Source organism: Sciurus carolinensis, chromosome 1 (genome assembly GCF_902686445.1).
Source record: "Sciurus carolinensis chromosome 1, mSciCar1.2, whole genome shotgun sequence".
NCBI classification, from domain to species: Eukaryota; Metazoa; Chordata; class Mammalia; order Rodentia; family Sciuridae; genus Sciurus; species Sciurus carolinensis.
The window spans coordinates 185452973-185473607 of record NC_062213.1 but is presented as its reverse complement, the minus strand read 5'-3'; the positions used below and the strand labels follow the sequence as shown (position 1 = coordinate 185473607).

At 45.0% G+C, this 20635-nt stretch overlaps 1 protein-coding gene across 3 annotated transcripts in view; it reads left to right on the top strand.

Moving 5' to 3' along the window:
* Azin2 (antizyme inhibitor 2) overlaps positions 1 to 20635 on the top strand; it is a 32238-nt gene that overhangs the window by 3832 nt on the left and 7771 nt on the right. For all 3 annotated transcript variants that reach the window (XM_047529005.1, XM_047528992.1, XM_047529000.1), the window contains 5 exons: positions 6585 to 6757; positions 7723 to 7857; positions 8409 to 8574; positions 10037 to 10199; positions 11385 to 11497. In XM_047529005.1, coding sequence (XP_047384961.1) covers positions 6585 to 6757; positions 7723 to 7857; positions 8409 to 8574; positions 10037 to 10199; positions 11385 to 11497 — 750 coding nt within the window. The remainder of the gene's footprint in view (positions 1 to 6584; positions 6758 to 7722; positions 7858 to 8408; positions 8575 to 10036; positions 10200 to 11384; positions 11498 to 20635) is intronic.

Below are 20635 nucleotides of genomic sequence, written 5' to 3'. Positions count from 1 at the left end.
ACAAAGGAAACAGTGAAAACGTAGTGTTTTAGGTGGTAAATGCTGAGGTGAAGAAACAGGAAAGGGAAGTAGGGACTGGGGCAGGAGTATGGCATTGTTCTGGCCAGGGAAGGCTGCACTGAGATGTGAATGCAGACCTGAAGGAGGCAAGGGCTCCAGCCAGGTGGAGAGCTAGGGGAAGAGCGTTCCAGGCAGTGGGATCAGGCCTGCTGAGCATTGGCTTGTGATATTGTTGCTGTCCTTAGTTTCTAGATGGTTAATAATGGTTGTTTTGAGGGAAACCCCTTTTAAACCCTGATGGTCAAGGTGACTGGATGTCGTGAGGATCGCTGGAGTGGACAGGAGAGCCAGCCTGGGCAGGATGATGGGACTGGAGTGCTTCTAGGTGGGGAGAGGTGTGCACTGGGGTGGGGTGATCAGAACGAGCAGGTAGCCTTTGCCAGGGAGTGAATGTTAATGCTCTTGCTCTTCTTGGTTGGTGAGTCTCTTTCTCTTTCTTTTGCTTTGCACATCTCATATTGCATGTGTCTCACATAAAGCCCTGTGAAGCTCATGGGAAGAAATCCAGAACCAGGACTTTCACCCTCCTGGCCACCTCCTGCAGCACACTGGGCTTCCACTTGGGATGAGAAAGAACAGGGTCCTTTGGTCCCCCTGGTCTAGGGGTGAAAGATAGGACAAAGCCTTACTGACCAGGGCTCTGTGCTTCTGGAAGCCCAGGGAGGAGGTGCTTGGTCTTCCAGTCTCTGGGACTGGCCTCCAAAGGGCAGAACTGCTGGGTGCTAGGGTGTGGAAAGACCTTGAAGATGGTAGAAGCTTCTACCGTTTACTGAGTGCATCCGCTGTGCCAGGCGCTTTGCCAACCCATTTCTGTACATGATCTCATTTTTTCTCCCAACAGTCCTGTGAGGTCATTATTTTATCAGGACTCTGACAACTGTTATACATATTATACATAAAAGGAAAGGAAGCACAGAGGTTGAGAGATTTGCTCAGGGTCATGCACTGGGGGGTGACAGCTTGAGTCTAGCAATGTGGTCTCCAGCTCCATTGCTGTTGTCTTTTCCAAGGTCCTTGGAAAGCATGTGGCTGAGCTGGAACTTGGCCAGTGTTGTATGCACTCTTTTCCCTGTCAGGGCAAGGAGAGGCCTGGGCTCCCTCCTTGTGTTTTGGATCATGCAGACCCTTTGGTGCATCACGTACGGAGAGGTGGCTCCTGGGACTTAAAACTTTTTTCTTCGCTGCACTGGAGATGGCCTCCTACTTGTTAAACAAGCCCTTTACCCCTAAGCTCCTTTCCCAGCCTGACTTAGAATTTTTCTTAAAGGGGCGAGGCTGCCCTCTTCTGGTTGATCTTAGTGGGTGGCCATGCTTAGTGGCACCATGCCTTAGTGGACATTGTCGCATGAGCTAGGGCTGAATGTATAGACAGAGACCCGTTCGACAGGCTCCAGGGCCGTGGCTAGCACAGGTGCTCTGGTCCACCTGGTCTTCTTCCCAAGGACCTTCAGTCATTGCTCCAAACCCATCTCTTGCCCTTGGCTGACTCCCTCAGCTTCCTCCCATCCCAGCCTTCCTTGGATACCACATCCTCCTCCAGCTCAGTTCCTTGCTCCCTGTGGTCAGTTCAGCAGGTTGTCTGTGTGCTCGCCTGTCCACGCTCATTGCCTCTGCCCTCAGTACCCGCTCCTTAGGCCTCGGCTCCTTCACTCTCACTACTGCAAAGAATTTACCAAGGTACCCAAGGCCCTCCAAGATCCAATGAGCACTTTATTTTAAGCAGTAACTGTGAATTATTCAGGTAATGCATTGATTAATTCACCCAAAGATAAAGTAGGGCGTCAGCTTTATGTCTCCATAGATAATGACCTTTATGGGTTTGGTGGATATATAGCATCTACAAAATACATCAATGAGTCACAGAGAGTATATAAAAGATTTTATGACTTTATAACAGTATATAAAAAGCACTCGTGGCATACACTGTTCCACACAGCTTTAAACTCAGCAGGTATTAGAGACGTGTCCATGTTGACACATCTGGACCTGGTCTGAGGATACTCCTTGCTCTTCTTATTGTCTGACATCTTTTATTTATTTATTTATTTTGGTATCAGGAATTGAACCCGGGGAGTGGGGGGGGTTAAGCACTGAGCCATATCTCCAGCCCTTTTTATTTTTTATTTACAGACAGGGTATCTCCAACTTGCTTAGGGCCTCGCTCAGTTGCTGAGGCTAACTTTGAACTTGTGATCCTCCTACCTCAGCCTCCTGAGTCGCTGAGATTACAGATGTGGGCCACCAGGCCAGGCACTATCCAGCCTCTTGACTGCATTCTATTCAGCAACATCTTTTGAAAAGTAACATTAATGTATGCCCCGAAAGCGTTCAGAAGTGGGAAGGCCGACAGTATGCAGTGGACCTGCCCCACCTTCACTAGGTGCCACTGTTCCTTGAGAATGGCATTATCATATGCAGATTTTCCCCCCTCTTTTCCTGAGTCCTTGGACCAGGCTTCTCCTGTCTTCTGCTGCTCTCTAAATGGTAGCATTCCTCTCTATTCTTAGACCCTGCTCTCTTGTAGTCTCCCTCCTCTTGCAGAATTTCATCTCCTCTCATTGCTTAAATACCATCAGTATTCCAGAGCCTCCCACATTTAACCTTCAGCTCCTACCTGTCAGCTACTGGTACCAGCAGAGCCCAGACGGGGGTGCTCACACACACCCCTGACCTGCCCCTCCTCCTCTGCTGAGGACGCCTGGTCTGCTGGAAGGATGGGTGCCTTGCACATATCCTCGCCCCTCCTGCCCACACGCACCCCTCCCCCGCTCGCCAGCCAGCCTCCGGCACAGCTCCCAATCTTTCTAGAGCAGGTGCTGTCATTGCTCCCAGGGCAGTTATGACCGCCAGTGACTGCTCTCCCCAGAATCCCCTCAGGCCCCTCCTCAGGTGACCAAAATGATAAACACAGAGACCTTGTGGTTAAAATATGGTTCTGACAGTGTCAGTTCCCCTCTTGAAACTCTTAAAATTCTTTTCCATCGTCTTCAGGGTGATTTTTAAACCCATAGCAGTGTTGGGCTTCCTCGGGGCTCTGCCCACCTCCTTCTGACTCCTCCTCTCCCAGGCCCAGCCAACAGCCTCTGTTCTTTGACTTGCCTGAACACCTTCTTTCCCTGGAACCTCTGTCCAGGTGGCCCTGTCTCCTGGAAACATTCTTGCCTTCCCTCTTGGTCTGGCAGAGGGCCCTGGCAGGGCTTTGTTTCAGTTTCTGACCCTCAGAAAGGCTGGCCTTTATCCCTCGCACCCAGGTCTCTGCCGCTTTCTCTAGCATCTCTACTTTTCCTTCACACCTTTAACCCTTTATAATCCCACTATTATCAGTGTCTGTTTCTGGCTGCCTGTCTTTCCCAGCAGCCTGCATGCTCCATGGGGTCAGTCACCTTGTCTGCTTCATTCAGCCCTCGTTTTCATCAGCACCCATCGCAGAGCCTTACGATTCAATAGATTCTCAAGAGACACCTGTGGGTACAGGTCGAGGTGTGACAGTTACAGTCACAGCTGTGTCATTATAAACTGTGTGACTTTAGACAAGTCACTTAACATCTTTGAGCCTCTGTCTCTTCCTTTATAGGAGTATTAATGAAGATTAAATGAGAATGTATTTAAAATTTTAATGCAATGACTGGCGTATAGCAAACCTTTGTAAATGATACTATGTAAGTATAATCAAGGCTAAATCACAGGTGTTATCATTGCTTCTTCCGCTCACCTCATGGTAAGGCAGGGAACAAAATCACATTTCATGTGCACTTGAACTCAGGATGCAGGACACATCACCTCTGGGAAGCTCTGGAGCTGCACCTTTGTGTCCCACCCTGCTACTTATTGACAGTATCTTCATAGGCAGATGCACCTCTCTGAACTCAGTTTTGTCCTCTCTGAAATGTGGCCAGTAAATACTTCATAGGATAGTTATAGGCATTATATGAAACAAATGCATATAAATACCTAGTGCTAAAAATTTGCTAAATTGAAAATTAGAGTTTTATTACAAACTCAGGATGGCTACAAATGGCTCTTACCTCCTGCCATGTTTCAAAACTGGCTCTCTCTGTACTTCTTTCCGTTATTCATGAAGAGCCAGACTTGAATTTGAAAGTTGGTTTTGCCACCTGCTGGTTACATGGCCTCTCTGAGCATCAACTTCCTTCTGTGTAGAATAGAGCTAATACCCATCTGAATGGGTTATTGTAAGGATTGAATAAACTAGTGAATTTAAAGCCAGGTCAGCAAACTATGGACAGTGGTCCCAAGCCAGCTCGCTACCTGACTGCATCAAGTTTTACTGGATCACAGCCATACTCTTTCTCTAATGCATTGTCTCTGGCTGCTTTGGTGCCACAGTGGCAATTGAATCGTTGTGACAGAGATCACATGATTTTCAGAACTTGAAATATGATTCAGACCTTTTATTTAAAAAAAAAAAAGTTTACTAACACTTCATATCAAGCACCTCAGTCAAGGCTGCACGGGGCAGGTGCTTGATGAACGTGGCCACTGTCACCACCGCCACCCCCTCCCCAGCATCACTGTCTGTACCATTAACGCAGCAGTCAAGTGGAGCTGTGTTCTGTAAAGGTGAGGAAGAGCGGGGGTATAGCTCAGTGGTAGATCATTTGCCTACCATGCCTGAGACTCTGAGTTTCCTCCTCAGCATTGCAAAAACCAGAAAAACAAAACCCAAAACGAACAGAAAAACAAAAAGTGAGGAAGAGGAGGCCTTAGGGGGACAGGGGCTGAGCTGGAGTCACCGTGTAGGGTACCCTGCACAGCACAGACCTTTGGGGCTGAGTGATGTCTCAGAAAGGTGCTCAGTCTTGTAGACTTTCTAACACACCAAGTAATGGTCTTATTTATTAAGTTGAAAAATTATATATATTTATAACTTATGACATAATTTTTTTAGAGGGTGGTACTGGGAATTGAGCCCAGGGTTGCTCTACCACTGAGTTGCATCCTCAGCCCTTTTAATTTTTTTTTTTTTGAGACAAGTTCTCAATAGGTTGCCAAGGCTGACTTCAAACTTGCAATCCTCCTGCCTCAGCCTCCCAAATTGCTAGGATTATAGGCATGTGCCATCACATGACATAATGTTTTGAAAATAAGTTTGCATTGTGGGATGGCTAAATTAAACTGACATAACACATTGACTCATTTTTTTGTGATGAGAACATCTAAAATCTACTCCAAGCAGTTTCCAAGAAGACAGTACATTGCTGTTAGCTATAGTCACCACAACATACAATAGATCTCTTGGACTTACTCCTCTGATACTGTGTATCCTTTGACTTCTCCCCTCGGCTCCTCTACCATGCTGGAAAACACCATTCTCTTCTCTGCTTCTCTTGAGTTTGAGTTTTTTAGATTCTACATACAGGTGAGATCAAGTGGTATTTGTCCTTCTGTCTCTGGCTTATTAACGTAATGTCTTCCAGGTTCATTCATGTCATCACACATAACAAATTTCCAGGGACTGGGGATACAGCTCAGTGGGAGTATGCTTATCTACTATGCATGAAGCCACTATGTTCAAGTCCCAGCACCACAGGGGAAAAAATTACAAAATGACAGAATTTATTTCTTTTTTTAAGGCCGAATAGTATTCCATTGTGCATACATACAGCATTTTCTTTATCTATTCATCCATAAACGAGTGTTTAGCTTGATTCTATAACTTGTCTATTATTATGCTGGAATGAACTTGGAAGTGTACATGTGTTTGACATACTGATTTCAATTTTTTTCTTTCATTTATTCATTCTTTTTTTTTTTTTTTTTTTGGTACTAGGATTGAACTCAGGGGCACTTTACCACTGAAGCACATCTCCAGCCCTTTTTATTTTTATTTAGAGACAGGGTCTTGCTAAGTTGTTTAGGTTCTTGCTAAGTGGCTGAGGATGGCCTCAAACTTGCGATCCTCCTGCCTCAGCCTCTTAGGTTGTCAGAATTACAGGTGTGCACCACTGTGCCCAGCTCTAATTTCAGTTTCTTTGGATGTAAACCCAGTATGATATTTCTGGATCAAAGTAACTGTACTTTTAATTTTTTAAGGAACTTCTATACTGTTTTCCAAGTAATATTCATTTAACATTTAAATTTGCCATGAAAATTTATCAGAAGCCTGTTGTCAGGATCATCATGGGTCCATATAGGGCCTTCATGTGAATTAGAAAATGTACCCCTTAAGATACTTAATTGTTATAATAAATATACTGATTTTTATAAGAATTAGGTGCTTTACTGCTGGTGAGTTATAATAAGTGTACAAATATCCCTTATAATTGCTGTGAATGGGACTCCCCAGGATTGTGCAGTGCACCATTGTATGGCTGCAGCAGCTCAGAGTGAGTGAATCAGCATAAAATCCTGATTTTTGTTTATCTGTTGTCTTAAAGGGGCAGCCCACTTGTTTTGGACCGCCCCATGTGTAGCTAAGACTTTGCCCCTGACCTGTGCTTCCTTGGCTTCCATGGGCCAGCAGGCCGTGGTGCCTCCTCACCGCCACCTTTGGGACCCCACAGGCAGAGATGGAGTTGGTCCAGCGCATTGGTGTCCCTGCCAGTAAGATCATCTATGCCAACCCCTGTAAGCAAATTGCACAGATCAAGTATGCTGCTAAGCATGGGGTGCGGCTACTGCGCTTCGACAATGAGATGGAGCTGGCAAAGGTGGTCAGGAGCCACCCCAGTGCCAAGTAAGCTGAGAGTCACTCATGCAGGGAGGCTGGGCTGCAGGGTATGGGCAGGAAGGGGGGTGGGAGGTCTCGGGGGAAGCTGGGGAGAGGACCCTGTCTTGGACCTGACCACAGTCGTCGGAGGTTGGGGTGACTGCTCTCTGGACACAGGGTGTCAGGGCCTGACTAGATCAAAGGCAGAACTCATGGGTTACAACCCAGGCAGAGACGGCGCACGGTATGGAGGTCAAGTCACAGGCTTGAGAACCTAGGGGGGATGGTCAGGAGAGCTTCAGGAGGAGGTGGCATTGGAATTGGGCCTTGGGGAGTGAATAAGATTTGGGGAGGGCACATAGTGAACTACCTGAGCAAGTGCACTGGTGTTGGAAACAGCACGGGTTATCCAAGGCATAAGCAGTGATGTGTAGCTGGGGCATGTTGTGTGATGGGTGAAGCACATAGTGAATGTCGTGCAGACATGGATTCTGGAAGTGGTCAGGGCTGGACATTCTGACTATAACTTTTACTGGTTACTTGATGCCCTGGGGATCCCAGGAAGGGGCTCTGGGTGAAGAGCAGGTTGAGTGGTAGGCTATTCTGGTTCACCCAAAGCAGCTTCCATTTGTTACTGGGGTTCTTCATAAGACCTTTTTTTTTTTTTTATCTTCTGCAAAATGTTTCCCCTCATACTTGAAAAGTTTGAAAACTCTGCCAAGTATGGAGGCTGATTTGGAAGAATGGGAGCTGCCCAGGGGAGACTGGATGAGGTAGACCAGGCAGGGGCTGTAGGGATGTGTCCTGGGGCATCTAGAGAATGGGTTGTCCAAGACTTCAGAGGTTGATGGCTGAGCAGGGAGGGGAGGGGTATGGAAGACTGTGGACTCTGGCTCTGAGCCATGTGAGTTCCCAACCCTGGATTCAGAGGAGACCTGGTTGGGTGGGGCAGGTGGGATTCACCCAGCGGGGTGCACTGCGTGTTTCCTTAGGATGGTTCTGTGCATTGCCACCGATGACTCCCACTCCCTGAGCCGCCTGAGCCTGAAGTTTGGAGCGTCGCTGAAATCCTGCAGACATCTGCTTGAAAATGCCAAGAAGAGCCACGTGGAGGTGGTGGGAGTGAGGTGTGCACCAGGATCCCCACCACCCCCACCCTGCTCAGCCCTCGTTTCCCAGGAATTAATCATTCTATATGAGACTTTTCCCAGAGCCTCCAAGTAAGGCCTGGAATTTTGCCAGTTGAGAATTTCCTCTCTCTGAAAAGAAGGTTTGGAATGTCCCCTTCCTAACCCCACATTCTCCAGAAGGTCTTATTCCAGGAGGTTCTTCCCAGGGACCTGGCCGTGGGGAAATTTAAATAAGGCAGGCTGAATGACTGGTCTGGGCCCCACAGCTGAGGGACAGGCATGCCTGGATCTGGGTACTTTGGGGCCCCGGTTCTTAGCCCTTAGTGTTCCTCTCCAGGGGCAGCATGGAAGAATGGGAGGAGCAGCAAGTGCCTCCTCTCCACTCCTCACTTACCACATGGCCCTTTGCAACCCACTTAATGGTTCAGGCCTTTAGTCCTTGTACCTCTAACATGGGCACATTGTCCCCTGTGTCTGCCCAAGGCTGGGACTGGGGTGATGACACTTGGGGCTGTTCTCATAAGCCGAGTCTCTTCCTCCCTTTCCAGTTTTCATGTTGGCAGTGGCTGTCCTGACCCTCAGGCCTATGCTCAGTCCATCGCAGATGCCCGCCTTGTGTTTGAAATGGGTGCCGAGTTGGGACACACAATGCACATTCTGGACCTTGGTGGCGGCTTCCCTGGCATAGAGGGAGCCAAAGTGAGATTTGAAGAGGTAACCCTGGGTCTGGGAGTGTCTTGCTGGGCCCTCTGGGTACGGAGCAGGGGGAGGCCGTGGAGGGGTGTGGTGATCCCAGGGGCTCACTGTGAGTGGGTCCTGTGTGCCACATGCTGTCCTTGTTGCTTTCCCTGGATTGTCTCACTATTTGTTAACCTCGTGCTATGACTGAGCAAACCGAGGCTCATAGGGGTTTTGACATTTCCTGAGTCCATGGCAGAGCTGACTGAACACCAGGCTCAGCCTTGTGCCAGCCCGTTCTTACCCAACCTGTGTGAAGCTTAGCCAAGAACTCTTTGCATGTCATAAGACTCTTTGAGGGTCTGAGTATGCCCTATTCACCCTCAGGTGAGCTGATGAGAACTCAGGTGGGAAGGACAGGGGAAGGAAAACCACCTTCCCACCTGTGAGATGAAGTCTGAAAAATGCCATTGCAGTCCTCACTCTGACCACTAGGAGTCATTTCTCCTTCGAAAAAAGCCTTTCCTAGAATCTCCACATCTAGGAATTGACCCTGAGGAGCTAATTCAGATGGACCAAAAGAATTAGCCTCAGAGATGAGAGTTGCAGCTTTGTGCATAACCAAAGTCAAGTGCACATACCTAGGCCATCTAATACTTGGGATTGTTTAGATTATGGATTTTTTTTTTTTTTTTTTTTTGCATTGGGAATTGTACCCAGGGGCACTGTACTACTGAGTGACATCCACAGCCCTTTGTTTATTTTTTATTTTCAGACAGTCTTGCTAAGTTGCTTAGAACCTGCCTTGCTAAGTTGCTGAGGCTGGTCTTGAATGTGAGATCCTCCTGCCTCAGCCTCCAGAGTTGCTGGGATTACAGGCATGCACCACCCTGCCTGGCATGGAACATTCTTAAGATGAAAATATTCACTCACATGGGAAGGGCATTCTCAATCTATGGAGTAAAACAGGCCGTCAGAACATATGCATAGACCTGTTATGTTTATAATAAAAAATAATGTTTGCATAAAAAGAATTAAAGGAGCTTCTCTAGAAAGTTCACAATGATGCGGTTCATCAGCATGACAGAATTAGGTGTCTTTTGTCTTCTTTTTCCTTCTTATAAATGATTTTTTTCTGTAATCTTATGTATTATTTAATGAACTGGTTATTTATGAAAGAAAGATCCATCTGTCTGAAATTTGAGCACCCAGCCTTATAAAAGAGTGCTCCTCCCCATTGTGAGGGCACTGAGCAGGGTGATTTATATAAGCACGAGGGTCACGATTCAGTCCTGTCCCCCTCCCACCTGCCTGGCTAGCTGTCCCCAGTGACCAGCTGGGGCCTTAGCTGCCAAATCTTTCTTCCTGAAATCAAAACAGCTTTCAAGAAACAGACTTGGAGCTGTAGCAAGCTTCAGCATAAACCCCACCTTTCAAACTAGAATAGATTTAAAGTCTATTTTGAACACACAACTGTCCCCTCATCCCCTCCCACCAGATTGCTTCTGTGATCAACTCAGCCTTGGACCTGTACTTCCCAGAGGGCTGCGGTGTGGACATCCTTGCTGAGCTGGGGCGCTACTACGTGACCTCCGCCTTCACCGTGGCAGTCAGCATCATCGCCAAGAAGGAGGTTCTTCTGGACCAGCCTGGCAGGGAGGGTAGGTGCCAGATGGGCAGCAGAGCCCATTCTTCCCTAAAGCTGGGGACAGTGGCTGGCTGAGCAGCGTCTAGATTTAGGCCCAGTGGTGGTGTAGGGGGGAGTCTGGAGAATGGGTGCTTGCTGCAGGGAAAATAACAATCAAGTCCTCTCACCCCAAGATACTTGTTTAGCATCCTTTTTCCTACGCATGTTCATATTTTGTGCAGATTGAGATCAAGACAGACTTAGGGAGAATAGATTCTTTATTGACTCCATTTTTTAGATGAGGAAAACAGTCAACGGAATACAAGTGAATTGCTTAGTAGCTTGTGAAGAGGTAAAGCCTGTATTTGACCCCATGTCCATCTCCTCTCTAAGGTACTCCTGCTCATCCAGCCTCATAACTTAATAAAATAATCACCAACTTATATTTGTTAAAGTCCCCTGTACATGACAGAATGAAGGCAAGGAGAAGTTGGGTCAGCAGCCCAAGGTCACAGGACTGATAAGGGGCAGTGCTGGAATTCAGTTCAGGCCAGGCTGTCTCAGTGTGTGTCCACACTGCCAGTGTCTGCCCACACTGCCAGTGTCAACACTCTTTTCTGTCCTTCCAGAGCGACAGATCAGGCCTCCCAGGGACCTCTCTGAGCTCTGTGAGAGATAGGTGCCAGAGATTCTGATCTTGGGCTTTGCCCTGTGTTCTAGGACCCTTGGGACAGCATCAGAGAGAATTCATATGGCAGGGTGGTGGGCTCCAGGTAGAGAGGTCCTGTGTGTGCGTGCCCAGGGATGACATTCTTCTGGCCTGCGTCACCGATCTGGGGAAGTAGCCTATCTAGTCCAGTCAGAAGACCTGGCTTGTCATTCCAGCTCATCCACCACCCTGTCGTGGGCCTCTGAGCAAGAGGCTTCACCTCTTGGGGTCTTGAGTTTGGGTGGGCCACTCTTCTGCCTTTGCTACAGCTGCAGGCAGGCAGTGTCCTGGGCAGGACTGCTCAGCAGCCAGGGGGAGTGTTCCCACCTCGACAGTGAACCCACGTCATCAGGAGGTTGGCTGTTGGTGGCTTCTGTTGCAGGACCTACTCCATAGTTGGGGAAGGGGCAGCCCTGGCATCCTGCTGGGTCCACAGTGGTGCCAACTCCCCGCTCCCCTCCGCTCTCTCACATTCTGCTTGTGCTGCCCCCCATCCCTCCCCACCTGCAGAGGAAAATGGTTCCGCCCCCAAGACCATCGTGTACCATCTTGATGACGGTGTGTATGGGATCTTCAACTCAGTCCTGTTTGACAACATCTGCCCCACCCCCATCCTGCAGAAGGTGAGCCAGTTCCGTGGGCCTGTTCTCACCTGTGTGTTTCAGTAACCTCTGTTGTGTTTCTATCTAATTTTTCTTTATTTTTTTGTGGTGCTGGGAATTGAACCCAGGACCTTGAGCATTCTAAGTAGTTGCTCTATCACTGAGCTATATCCCAAGCTTTTTATCTAATTTTTAAAAAGTAAAACATGTTCATTGTAGAAATTATACAAGGACAAAATTATTGCTGATAACCTCCCTATGCCAAGATAGACTCCTTGTACATTGTGTTTATTGTTATTCTTTAAAAATATGCATTGTGGCTGGGAGCAATGGCATACACCTGTAATTCCAGTGACTAGGGAGGCTGAGGTAGGAGGATTGCAAGTTTGAGGCCAGTCTCAGCAATTTAGCAAGGATCTAAGCAACATAGTGAGACACTGTCTCAAAATAAAAAATAAAAAGGGCTGGGGATATAGCCCAGTGGCTTATTACCCCTGGATTAAATCTCTAGTATCAAAAAAAGCATTGTACTTTGTTTTCATCAAGTTAAAATCATTATCATGGGTAGCCATTTCCATACCATTAATTAATCTTTGACAACACGCTTTTTGATGACTACATAGTATTTCAATTCATCTAACTCCGATATGGCCGTGTGGCTTCCTGTAATTTTTTTTCTCGTACTGGGGACTGAATGGTTTTTTGTATTGAGCATTGTGAATGTGTCTTGGCATACATCCCTGATTACTGGTCTGGGTTAAACTCCTAGAAGTAAAAAGAAACAGTTCCTCTGTAATGAGTTTTTTATGTTAACAGGGGAACAAGAGTAGAAAACACCTGGGGCCTCTAGCAGCTTCAATGGGCATCAGGCAGGGCACTGTATTTTTGTGTCTCTGGGCCTTTGTTCACGGGGCTCCTCTTCCATTCAGATCAGTCTTGAAAGCTCCCGCGGGGAGCTCTTCCTACCCTTATCCCACTGCAGGCAGAGGGAACCCCCTTCACCCCCCAGGGGCCCCTGCACTGTGTGGGGTGCTGGGTTCTCATTCTGTAGTTAAAAACGGCTGATCTGCTGTGGAGTCAGCCTCCCTGCCGGGCTGAGGAATTCAGTGTTCTACTCACGTTAGCATTGCCTGCATTCCTGTGGTAGCCCACATCCTTCTGCACGGAGAAGGGACCAGGCTGGGCCTTGGCCAGCCAAGCCCAGGTGGCGTCCCCCTCTTCCTGTTGCATGCCACCCCTGAGCCACTCTCCAGTCCCTTCGTTGGCTCCTCAGAACTGGGGCCCCCACCCGTGGACTTGCAGACATGCCAGGGTCCCTGCTTTGACTGGCCCCTAGTTGGCATTCCTGACGTGGACACCAGGATGTTACCTGCTCTTTGTGGCCTGTGCTCTTCCTTCTCTGGAGGTTGCCTCGATTTCCTCCTTCAGGCTCTCAACCATTCACCCAGGGTGGCCCTGTGGGAGGAGAGCCGCGGCGGGGCCCGCAGTCTGGTGGTAGAGACCTTGTCATTTAGATCCGGCTGTGTGGGGAGTGTGTCAGGGGCACTCAGCCCAGCCAGGGCTATCTCCGCCTCGTTGTCCAAGGAACGTGCCCCTCATGAGTGGTCATGGCAGCTTTGTGTCCCTACTCTTCCTTTCTGGAGACTTTGGTTTTAGACTTCAGGTATAAAGAGTTGTATGAAATAAGGATTTACTTCTTATCACTGGGCCATGCTTAGCCTTCTGATGTTTGTGTTTCCTCTTTTTTGTTTTTTGATTCAACAAAGTATTGTGCTGAGGTCTCACAGATCATAGTAGGTAGCAGTCTTTTGTGTCTTGGAAATACAATCCTGTTGGATAGAAATTGTGTCTGTGTGTAAGATTAGCACACAAATGACAATGTCATGAGGAAAGTATGGGACAAATATTATTGGAATTTTTCAAAAATATTGTAGTTATATCTCTAAGAGATAAAGACTTTGAGTAAAATTACAATTCCATCATCAAATGAAAAAATTAACAATTTCAGGACTGGGGTTGTAGCTCAGTGGTAGAGCACTTGCCTAGCATGTGAGGCACTAGGTTTGATCCTCAGCACACATAAAAAATGTAATAAAGCCATTGTGTCCATCTACAACTAAAATTTTTTTAAAAAAACTAACAATTTCATAGTATTCCCCATCATCCATCAACTTTCAGATACCTCCGACTGTCTTATCAGTGTTTTTTTAATAGTTGATTTGCTGGAATCAGGAGCCAGAGAAGCTCCACATAGTCCATTTGGTTTCTTTCTGCATCTCTTTCACACTGGGGATTGAACCCAAGGCCTCACGCATGCTTGGCAAGCTCTCTACCACTGAGCTACGCTCCCAGCCCCACCACATCTCTTTTAACTTATTGGTTTTCCCACCCTTTAAAAAAAAATTGAAATGTTTTTCGTAATTTATTTGTTGATGAATCTGAACTGTTTGCCCTATAGTTTTCTGCGTTCTGGATTTTCCTGATTGGTGGATTTTCTGGATTCCCCTTTGGTGCTGCTGAACATGTTTCTCTGTGCCTGGTATTTTTTTTGAAATTAGGTAGTTACATTTCATGGTTTGAATAGATTCCCAGGTTTTTGAATAAAAATACTTCCATAGGAGGCCTTGTCTGTTTCCTTGAGTGTAATAAGCATCCTTGTCATTTGACCACCCCATCTCTCTGTCACCTCCCATGCAAAGTAACCGCTATCTTGACTCATGTATTCTCAGTCTCCTGCTCTTTCTTTTTCTTTCTTTCTGGAACTGGGGATTGAACTCAGGAGCACTCGACCACTGAGCCACATCCCCAGTCCTATATTTAGAGACAGGGTCTCACTGAGTTGCTTAGCGCCTCACTTTTGCTGAGGCTGGTTTTGAACCTCCTGTCTCAGCCTCCCGAGCTGCTGGGATTTCAGGCGCACACCACCATGCCCAGCCTGTACTTATTTTGTACTTTATAATAATGGTAATTATGATCTATGAAAACTTCCTGGGCTCTTCCTCCCATCACATCACAGTTCAGGAGTCATCAACACTGAGCACATACCTGGAGTTCAGCCATTTCTCTGCTATATAACACTGTGGGCGGAAATGCCATCGATTAGTCATCTGTTCTCCTCTTGAGGCATTTGGACTTTTTCTAGGTTTCTGCCTCTGTGAATACTATGAATTCTTGTACATATCTCTGTGTCACATGATCAAGGAGTGAAAAGACAGGGGATAAGGTATGTGATAATGTGGGACTGTTTTCCAAAGTGACTGTATCAATGGACAGTCCCACCATCTGTGTATGAGAGACGTTGTGGATCCACATTTCCCCAACACTTGGTATTGTCAGACTTAAAATGTTTGCACAATGGAATTGCTATAAAATAATATCACATTGTGTCTTAATTTGCATTTCCCTGATCACTAAGGAAGCTGAACTGCTCTCGTTTATTAACTGTCCGTACATGTTTTTCTTCTTCCAGGGCCTCTGTTAGGTGGTTACTGTACTTCATTGCCCGATCTTCTCTACCACATGGTCTGCACCCTTTCCATCAGCTCCCACTCACCCTCCACGCTTCTCCATCCACACACTCCACAGAGGATACTTTTGAGAGTCACATTCATGTTGTAGGCCCTTCGTCCTCAGCAGCCTGTCCTCCTCTGGTTTCACGCCTGACTCTCTCTTGGCTTCTGTGGCAATGTCCTGGGCCTTGCCTTCTTCCCTGCTAGTCCCACCTAGTCTCTCTGGCACTTCTTCCACAGTATACCCTCTCAACTCCGTCTCAGGCCTCAGTCCTGGGCCCTCTTGTGAAAATAAATACTGAGATATGCCATCTCAGATAAATAAGCCAACAACAAATGCAAACATTGGCATGCAGTGCCTGTGAGCTTATTGTGTAATGGGTGTAACTGGTAACAGTCACTCCTAAATTTCTCTACCCTGGATTGCACCCCTGGGCTCCAGACCTGTATATCCAGCTACCCATGTGACGTTTCTCCTGATATCTCACATCTTAGATCTAATTTGTTCAGAACTGAACTTTCAATTTCCAGCCCAAAACTTCTCTGAGTAGACAGCCCTTCCACTAGCCTGGTTGTTTAAACTAAAAATATTGGCATTTTTCCTGCTTTCCCTCTCTCTCCACAGGGAATCCTCCTGCAGTTGTTCAGTATAGTTCCAAAATAGGTTTTGAGTTCATCTCATTCTTCCTCTGACACCATCCTAAATGCAAGTCACTGACACCACCTGCCTGGACCATTGCAGTAACCACTAACTCCTCTTCTGACCTCTCTTCCTGCCATCTTACCAACTATTCTCCACAATGCAGACAAAATGATCTTTTTAAACATCCAAAGATCATGTCCCTTCTTGGCTTAAAACCTTCTGTGGCTTTCCATTGCTCTCAGAATAGAGTTCAGACTGCTCACCCCAGCTAGGAAGGCCCCTGCCCATCCTTCCAGATGCCTCTCCTTGCTCCTCCCTCTCACTCACCTGTTACACCCCCACTGACCTCCTTTGTGTACCTGGAACACCTGAGCTCTCTGACCTCAGGGCCTTTGCACTTGTTCTGCTTACAATGATGTTTACTTGTTCCTTAGATGACTGTTATTCTCTCACTGTATGTCTCAGCTCAGATGTCACCTCTTTAGGAGGTCTCTTCCTCATTACCCTTTCTAAAGCAGGTGTGGCCTCCCACCATTAGCTAATTTTGTCATCCTATTTATTTTCTGTGAAACATCACAGTCCATAATTATCTTGTTTTTATTTGCTTGCCATTGGTCTGTTTTCTCCACTAGCAGGTAGGCCTTATGAAGATAGCTACCTCATTCAATTTGTCTCCTCTAATTTCCCAGTACCTGGCACATGGTAGGTGCTTAACATTTATTGAATGAATTATGACTGAATGAATCATCTATTATATTGTGAGTCCCCTGAAGGCAGACACTATTCACATTTGTTCTCTGTCTAGAACTTGGCACACAGTAAGTACTTAGTATATGTTAGAATTGGATTAATTTTATTTTTTGAGATGGAGTTTCTCCATATTGCCCAGGTTAGGTTTGAACTCATGGGCTCAAGCAGTCTTCCTGCCTCCACCTCCTGAGTAGCTGGGACCACAGGTGTGCACAGCTGCACATGGCCAGACCAACCTACCATCCTTCCATCCTTCCTTTCTTCCTTCCATCCTTGAGATGAGGTGTCGCTCTGTTGTCCAGGCTGGCTTCAAACTCTGGTCCTCAAGTGATCCTCCTGCCTCAGCTTCCCAAATAGCTGGACAACAGGCTCATATCACTATTTCTGGGAGAATTGAATATATTTTTAAAAATTATATAAACAACTTAAAATTTAAAGGGACTCAGACAACGCTCTGCATCCCTCTAAGGGAACTCTGTTCGTCCACCTGTAACGTCGCCCCTTTTCACTATGCATGTATGCTGTGAGGCTGCAAACCTCACACCTATGTTGGTGTGGCTAGTCACCGTGCACTTACGGCAGCGGTGCTATACTAAGCATTTCTCTTTAATTTTTACAGTAATCCTTTAAAATAGGCATTATCAATCCCATTTTACAATGAGAAAATTGAGGCTTCGAGAGGCGAACATCTTGTTCAAAGTCACATTCTTCATAAGCAGTAATGCTTATTAACTGTAGACTCCAAGTCTCTGGAGGATAGGGCTTATGTCTGACTCATCTTTGATTATCTGTCTGGTGCCAAAGAAAAGCTCTTAACTACTTTCCTATAAAACTACTGTCTCCCTATAAAATTGCTCTATTGCTGGGCATTTAAGCATTGCTAATTTTTTGTTTTTCATGCTTCCATGAATATGCTCTTTGATAATCTCTGCCTGGCTGGCTCATTTTACATGCTTCAAGTGTATTCACATTTGAAAATGATTTTCTTTAAAAATTAAGAAATTTTCTTTTTATTGGTATATCATAATTATACATAGTTGTAGAACTTGTTATATATTCATTATGCATACATCAGGATATAAACTCTTTTCTTTTGAAGAATCTCTGGAATAAGATTACCAGGTAAAAACATGAGCATTGTTAGGCCTCTTGATACGTAATGCCACATTATTTTTCCAGCATCTTGGACTAATATCTGCTGTTACCAACTGCACCCATTTCACAGGCATTGCATGCTATGACCTGTTCTTGTTGTCTAATTTATCTGAAATGGCATATCTCAGTATTTCTTTTATTTTAATGTCTTTTTTTTTTTTTTTAGTGGTAATGGGGCACTCTACCACTAAGCCACATCCTTAGCCCTTTGTATTTTTATTTTGAGACAGGGCCTTGCTAAGTCGCAATGCAATAGAAATATGGGGGGCTTTACCAGACAGTTCATAGAAGAGGAAAACCAACTAGAAAATGAAAGGTGCTCACTGGTAATCAAGGAAAGGAAAATTACAATTAAAATGAGATACAAAAAATAAAAATAAAATGAGATACCATTTTATACCAACTTGGTTAGGAAATAAAAGAATGGCAATGTGAAGCATCAGTGAGGGTATGTTATAGCTGGATCTCTTAGACACTGCTAGGTGGGAATTGGTATATCTGTTTTGTGAAACAGTTTGTCATCAGATAAAGCCAACAAACATTAGGTGTATGTTGTAAAGAAACTCGTGGCATGTATGTTTGAGGAGATATATCAGAGTGTTCACAGAAGCAATCCCATTTTTTTCTTTTCTTTTCTTTTCTTTTTTTTTTTTCTTTGCGGTGCTGGGAATGGAGCGGAAGGCCCTGTACATGCTATGTAGCACTCTATAACTAAGCTACACTCTCAGCCCCGGGAGCCATCTTTATACAACAGTGGAAACAACCGTACTGTTTGTTGGCAGGGCCATAGACAAATAAATTACAGTGTATTCCATGCAGTGAATTCTACACAGTGTATTGTGAACTATGGCTGTATGTAGCAATTGGATGAATTGTGGGAATGTAAGTTTCAACAACAAAAAAGCAAGTTGCCGAGATTACAAACTATCATTCAGAGTATATAAATTTCAAAAGTATGCATGACTAAATCTGTTTAGGGTTAGTTACAGAATCTGAAAATGATGAACATAAAATTGAGGATAATGGTTAATGGTCTAACAAGATTAGAGAAGGGGGATATCATTAGTGTGGGCCACAAAGGGGGTTTCAAAGATACTGGAAATTTTATATTTCTTTAGCTGGGTGGTAGGTACACAGATATTCATTTTTCAGTTCTATTTTTACACATGATATATTATTTTCTATGAATTAACTAACAAAAAATTGAGCCTGTTACTGCTTTGTTAGTATTCTTTTATCACATGGTTTCTAAAGTTAAGAAAAATATCTTTGGAATTTCAAATAGTAGTAGTTTATTTAACCTATTTATTAGATTTCTTTCTTTCATTTTTTCCTTTCAATATTGGGTATTGAACCCAGAGGCATTCTACCACTGATCCACATCCCTGGTCCTTTTTATTTTTTATTTTGAGACAGGGTCTCACTGAGTGGCTCAGGCTGATCTTGAATTTGGGATCCTCCTGCCTTGGTCTCCTGAGTAGCTGGGGTTACGGATGTGTGCCGCTGGGCCTGGCGGGAATTCTATTTTTTGTTGTACTGAATTTTTTTTTTTTTTTTCAGCTGGGAAAAGGTAGAGCTCCAGTATTTTATTTTCCCATAGAGGTCTTAGTATTTTCTTTGAATAAGTATTATTGTGGCCCAGGCACAGCCAAGAACTTAATAACCTAATGCTTTCATTGACTATTGAGTGCAAATTTCCCCTTTGTTTTTTGAGCTGAGATACTGGCTTTTGTGTTAAGACTCACTGATTCCCTCTAATAACTTTGATTCCCTTTGAATTTCCCAGGTGAACAAACATGTTATTTGCAATGCAATGTAATGTTTTATTTCTTAATTTTCTACATATCTTTTTGCCCTAATAGTGATTGCCAGAGTTTCCCAAGATGTATAAAATAGAAATGATGATAAAAAGCTTCAGATGGGGAGTCAGAAGACATGAGATTAAGGGCTGGTCTGCCATATGCTGGATGAGTAACCTCAGGCCAGCTACTGAATCTCAGCCTTATTTCTTTAGTTTCTTCATTAAGAAAGTGAGGGCACTGAACTTTGCTTACTAAGGTTGCTTTTGGTTTTGAAATGAGGCCATTTTAGTGTATTTCCGGGAAGTTGGAGTTGGCGCCCTATGTATGTTAGTCTCTCTTCATTATGGGGTTTTGTTTGTAGTTTTAATTAAGAAAAAAAGTTACAATAGGCTATTGGATACCATCTCGATGTGTTTTGGAAAAATTACCTTTGAATTATAGATCTGCATTTTTTGTGTTACGATGAAGACAGTGGTTGACTTTGCCTGTATTGTCTCCACCTTCTGCACACCAGAGCAAAGCATCTGAACTTTGAAGATAATTCTTTGCATATAAGCCTGGAGTTGGTTATTTAAGGTTTCATGTCAGATTTTTGCCTATAGGCCAGCAAAGGAGATTTGTTTAAATTATATTTATTTGTTCTAATTAGTTATACATGACACCAGAATGCATTTTGATTCATTGTACACAAATGGAGCACAACTTTTCATTTTTCTGGTTGTACATGATGTAGAGTATGTCATTCATGCAATCATACATGTACCCAGGGTAATGATGTCCATCTCATTCCACCATCTTTCCAACCCCCATGCCCCTTCCCCTCCCCTCTGTCCAATCCAAAGTTCCTCCATTCTTCCCTTGCCCCCCACCCCCATACACATCAGCATCCACATATCAGAGAAAACATTTGGCCTTTGGTTTTATGGGATTGGCTTATTTTGCTTAGCATGATATTTTCCAACTCCATGCATTTACCAGCAAATGTGATAATTTTATTCTCTTTTAAGGTTGAGTAATATTCCATTGTGTATAAATACCACAGTTTCTTTATCCATCTATTGAATATCTTTATTCATCTATTGAAGGGCATATAGGTTGGTTTCACAGTTTAGCTATTGTGAACTGAGCTGCTATAAACATTGATGTGGCTGCATCACTGTAGTATGCTGATTTTAAGTCCTTTGGATGTAGACCCAGGAGTGGGATAGCTGGGTCAAATGACTGTTCCAATCCAAATTTTCTAAGGAATCTCCATATTGCTTTCCAGAGTGGTTGCACCAATTTGCACTCCTACCAGTAA